The sequence below is a fragment of the Haplochromis burtoni genome, unplaced genomic scaffold, assembly GCF_018398535.1.
Source record: "Haplochromis burtoni strain Fernald_Lab_line unplaced genomic scaffold, NCSU_Asbu1 Contig_879, whole genome shotgun sequence".
Lineage (NCBI taxonomy): Eukaryota > Metazoa > Chordata > Actinopteri > Cichliformes > Cichlidae > Haplochromis > Haplochromis burtoni.
This window is the reverse complement of record NW_024583240.1, coordinates 123853-129462: the sequence shown is the minus strand read 5'-3', so window position 1 is coordinate 129462 and position 5610 is coordinate 123853. Positions and strand designations below refer to the sequence as shown.

General features: G+C 35.5%; 1 protein-coding gene across 1 annotated transcript; it reads left to right on the top strand.

The window, feature by feature from the left end:
• The first annotated feature begins 565 nt into the window (after nt 1-565).
• LOC102290721 (ladderlectin) lies at nt 566-2388 on the top strand. Its single transcript, XM_042215950.1, has 5 exons — nt 566-641; nt 801-836; nt 1258-1376; nt 1483-1602; nt 2290-2388. Exons 1-5 carry the CDS (start codon nt 581-583, stop codon nt 2386-2388), a joined length of 435 nt encoding a protein of 144 aa, XP_042071884.1. The 5' UTR covers nt 566-580.
• The last annotated feature ends 3222 nt before the right edge of the window (nt 2389-5610 follow it).

Here is a 5610-nt window from a genome sequence, read left to right as displayed (position 1 = left end):
TAGAAGATGGTTCTGAAAACACTCCCATATTACAGTAAATGTTGTGGCTTCATTTTTTTTTACGACAATTATGGGTCCAAAAAGTCACAATGCGCTGCTCAAGAGCCGGCAACACATTATTGGCTGTTTTAAACAGGAGGGGTATTTTATTATGCAATATTAGAACTCAAAACATGGTTAATAAGACTAATTGTTCTGTAGTTGTGTTCATAAAACCTCTGTTGAGGTTCAGTCAGTATGTGAAATTAAGTAAGTAGGAAATCAAATTAGGTGTGAGGCAATTATTCTGGTTTTGGTTGGAAAAGAAAGAAATGTGATGAAGGTTTGGCAGGCATGACTGACAAATATATGTGTTAGTATTTTCAGTGTTACATTCCAGTTAAACATATATGTAACATTATATAAATGCTGGTGCTAGAGCAGCTCAGCATTCACAATTGGTGGTTGTAGTTTCTGGCTAATAATGAAAAGAAATAGAAAATATTCTACAAAAGGTATTCAGTTGGTTTTCTTCTGTCCTGTTTTTAATGAATTGTTATTCATTTTGTATCTGTTTTGTTCAAAGATACTAAAAATCACCATGAAGCTGCTAACTGTGTCTGCACTTCTCTGTGCAATGGTGGCTCTAACCACGGCTGCTGGTGAGTATCATTGTATAATTTTTTATCATGTATATAATTTTAATGAAACATATAAATGAATAATACAATATACACCTTTCTTATCATTATCATATGCAGAAAATTGATGGTCAAAATCAATATTTTTGGTGGTAATTTGTCTGTGTCTTCACTGTGCAGAGGCCAGAGATGAAGTAGAGGGATTGATGCCCCCAGGTGAACAATATTTTCCAGATTTTCAATAATTATTGTCATCATTAGCAGACAAAAAATCACCTCAATGTTTGTAACACAAAGGATGTTTTCAAGTGTCTGGCTGTTATAAAGGCCATACTTAACCCTTTAAGTACCACACCAAGAAAAAAAGCAATGGAAAAAGCCTTATGTGCTCAACCATTTGGTTGCATAAGCATAGGAAGCACATTCTGACCGACACACACTCTGTGATTATCATCAAGTGTAGCCGCCATTGTAGTATAGAGCCTTCATCACACCTGTACTCTGTCAATCACTTAACTTGTTTCAGTGTCAAATCTTACTTGTGCAACTTTTCAGTTATTATTTGTATAATTATTAAACATAATACAAAATAAGATATCAGCCAGAGACACATGAACAGCTATTCATTTACTCCCAGCCAAGAGTCACGTGGTCAAGAGGTCCCCTCGTTCCCCTTGTTGTCCTGGTGGTTGGACTAAATACGGTCATCGCTGCTTTTTCTTTAATTCAACAGTCGCGAGTTGGGCTGATGCTGAGGTAACTTATTTGTATTGTCTTCAATACCCGATTAAACCACATCCTTTTAACTGTTACATACTCATTATTTTTGAAAACCTCTGCTCGCTTTCTTTCTCCATTGAAGAAATCCTGCAAGTCCATGAGGGCACATCTTGCATCAGTTCGCAACATCAAAGAGTACCGTGAGATTCAGAGGCTGACTGGCAAAAAAGAAAGTTGGATTGGAGGAACTGATGCATCAAAGGTATTTTGTTTATCATTTGTCAGGTGTTGGCATGAGAATTGATAAGAATTTAACTCCAATTTGATCATCCATTCTCTTATTGATTCTCATTGGGTTCTCCCTGGCTCTGCTTTGAAACTCACCACCATAGCTTAGCAGCATATCAGTGACAGTACATTTTTGAAAATTAATTGAATGCTGTGTGGTCAAATGTTTACGCCTGTTGTATTTCCTCTCTTTGTTGGGATCAGTGATTAATTAAAAAAAAACAATGTGTGTTGATTTAATCTAATGTATCACTCTGAACATCACTGCTCTTTCATATGCATTCCCATATGGAAAAGATATATATAAATCTTATAAAGTTTGTATCTGTCTTGTATGAAACTTGTATGAAAAGCATACAAGAGTGAAAACACATATAAGATCCCTTGAAAAATTATATAATGAAACTTGTATGTTTTGGATACTTACAAAAAAAATATATGAAAGTAATGAGAAAGTGGCCACTTTCATGAGTAAATCATATATAAATCATGTATGTTTTTACTATTTCTTTTCCGTATGGGTTTGTAGGGCAACTAATGCAGGTACAGCAGCTTCAAGACTTCAAGCTGTGTGCTTAAAGTCAGATGATCTGCTAGAACTGTGAGTAGCTTAACATTTTGAGCCTGCCCTGAACCAATTAGTCCAATTTCTGTCTTCTAGGAGGGTATTGGTTGTGGAGTGATGAGCACCTGTTTTACTATCACAAAAGTGGTGCCAGGAGAGCCCAATAATGATCGCAATCAGCACTGCTTCAGATGAAATCGGGAGGTAAATTAGAACACAATTATTAATATGAATTATTAATGTGTGTGAATCTTTTCTGTGATCAAAGATACAACTAATAACAGCTTGTTAACAAGTGTTTGGGCTTTGATTTGTGTGATTTCTACTTTTGAACCTTTCAGTTTTCAAGTGCTGGGATGATATGTGGTGTGATGCTCATCTGCCATCTGTCTGCGCCAAGAACATCTGATCATTCTTGGACTGATGCTGGAGCATGAAATTCCCATAAAACACACACTGATGTATGATGGTGTTTGTGTTTTGCTCGCTCTTACTTCATTTCATTTTGGAGCATTATAGTTTTCCTCTCTCTGTCATAACAAAATGACCAGCCAACACAAACTGGGCTGTCTCTGAGGCGATCTTTAAAGCAGTCTTGTCTTTAATAAGAGCAGACTTGTTACCAAAGGACTGATTATGATTTTTTTTCTCTGCAGAGAAAACTTCTTATTTCCTCTTGTTTATTTTTTGCAACAATAAAGCTTCAAGCAAGCATGTCTCTGCATTATTTTTTGTTTGTTTGTTTGTTTTGAGGTGCATATAAAGTGCTGTGCCAAAGTTTTTAGCAGGTGGGAAAAAATGCTGTAAACAAAGAATGCTTTCAGACATATAAATGATTGTTTATTGGCCCCAAAATGCCTTCTGTAGCAGGATAAAACCCCAAACATACAGCCAAGGTAAATACTAAGAGAAAGATCACGTTTGTCCTCATTAGGATAGGGATGAAAGAAGATGTTGTTTCATAGATTTCAATACAAATTCAATAGAAATAATTACAATACAAATAAACCTTTCTATAGCTTACTGTGTGGGGCCTTCTCTGAGAGCACAGCAATTACTAAATGAAGCGGAATCTGTGAGGTTGTTCAACTCTTTTCATAATTTAGTAATTATATATAATTGATAAAGGGACGTGTACTTAGAATAACACACAGTTTGGATGACAGTAAGTTTATACCTAATTGAGTTTAAGAGGAAGAGGAAGAAACCTCCGGCAGAACCAGGCTCAGGGAGGGGTTGGTTGGATTAGGTGATGAAGAAAGGACAAGGACATGCTGTGGAAGAGAGCTCAAGATTAATAACAAGTGTGATTCAGTGCAGAGAGGTTTATTAACACATAGTGAGTGAGAAAGGTGACTGAAGAAGAAATACTCAGTGAATCATGGGAATCCCCTGCAGCCTACGTCTCTTCTATCTCTGACTCAACACTAGCCTGGTTTTCTTACTATTTATCTGAAATAACTTTCTTTGTGGTTTCTCTGTCTCTTTACGGCGCCTATAATGTTATTTTCCTTTATCAGGCTTCAGTCCTTTACCTGGCATCACTCATTCTCTTTGGAGTTGAGAGTTCGCCTTGCATTTACCATACAGGCCATTCTATTTCTGGCATTTATTAATATTTCCATGCCAATAACATTCAGCTTTAAATGTCCTTCTGTACATGTCTTTTAAAATTCACCAGCTGCATTGGCGGTCTACCCTAGACTGGTTGCTTCTTTTTACAGATTAGTGACTGGTTCTCCAATAGTGGCTTTGTTTTAAACTTCAACAAGACTGAGGCCATGATTATAGCTAATTGTTGTGCACATTCAAGAGTCAGTCAAGTGATTGCTTCCTTTTTCTCATCTTCAAAGACCAGTGCTGGTGTAATATTTGATTTCTCGCTGAACTTCAACTCACATATAAAATTGATCTGAATAATCTTTCTTTCATTTAAAAAACTATTCCACATTGAGAGCTGTAGTCTTCTCCTCTGAAGTACAGACAATTTTTCATTCATTTCAGTCATCGTCTTTAGATTATTGTAATGCCCTTTTTACTTTTTACAAATCACCTGTTTCACGTCTCCAAGCAATACAAAATGCTGCGGCCACACTAACTCAACTTGCCCCTTATTTTATTCCCTTTACATTAGCTCCCAGTAGATTTTAGAACTTATTTTAAGATTTTCTAGAGCACTAAATGGTCCAGCTCCAGAATACTTATCTCAACTTCTCGTTAAAGACGCTGCGGCTCCCTGTCTTTACTCACACACTCAAAATCTGTTGGCTCTGTTCCCTCCTGTGACCAGGAGGAACATATGAAGAGAAATATGTTTTAAAAAGGCTGAAAATACATACATTGTGATCTGCAAGTATAAACTAAGCTTTAGAAATGTGTACAATCATTTGTGTGTAACTAATCCACACAGAAAATATGAAGCAATCGAACCACACGTAAAACTTTCTGCAACATCAAAAATTGTTTCATTTTTTTTCTTTTAGTAGATTCACTAGGATCTAAATTTTAATTAAATAAAAATTAATTACATTGAAAAAGCAAATTATTTAGGTTTCGCTCCACCTGTGCTTGCTGTAACATCCTGATACTTATTTAATTGATCATCTGTATTCGACATTTTATGTTTAAAGAGGACATGCAGTGTTTTTAATATTTTTAAGTTTTTATAAATTTATTTTGATTATTATTTCATTTTATTTTATTACATCAAGGCTAAATAAAACAGCTGTACTCCAAACTTAAAAACCATATAGCACTCAATATTTATATTAAAAAAAAACAGAACAAAAAGAACTTGTGTATTTTTCACAAAAGACTAAAGTATCACATTTAGCTTGTTGTAATCTTAAACTGCGGGTTAGCTGTTCCATGCATTGAATGTTTTTATTGTGGCTACCCAGTGCTTGATTGGAGGTTCTTTGACAACCCAATGTCGTACTTGAAACTGTAAATACTCAGTGAAAAGTAATCAATCTTTAAATCTTGAAGGTTTTTTATATCAGCTCTTCTATTTGAGCCATCCATAATGACCCCAGCAGCCCATTAAAGCTCCACACTCAGTGTGAGCAGATTCAGTTTGCTATCTGTCATAAATAACACCAGGTTACATTATCATTAACTACCCTATCACTTCCCAGTGCTTGAAATTTGTCTTTTTAGAATCTAGTAACTAATTTCTAAACACATTTTGTACAAAGGCTATTTGGGTGCTTTTATCCTAATCTGCAAATGTCAACTATTCCTCATGCATGTGGGGCAACAGCTTTTTATTCTTTATATTAATGTTATAGACCCTTTAAAGAGCCAAATGTGAGAGGTGAAACTGACAGGTTCATTGTATCTCATGCTTTGCGAAGCAATACCAGAATCTGAACACTAGATGTGACTGTTGTTTACATCACTGATACTGGTTACATT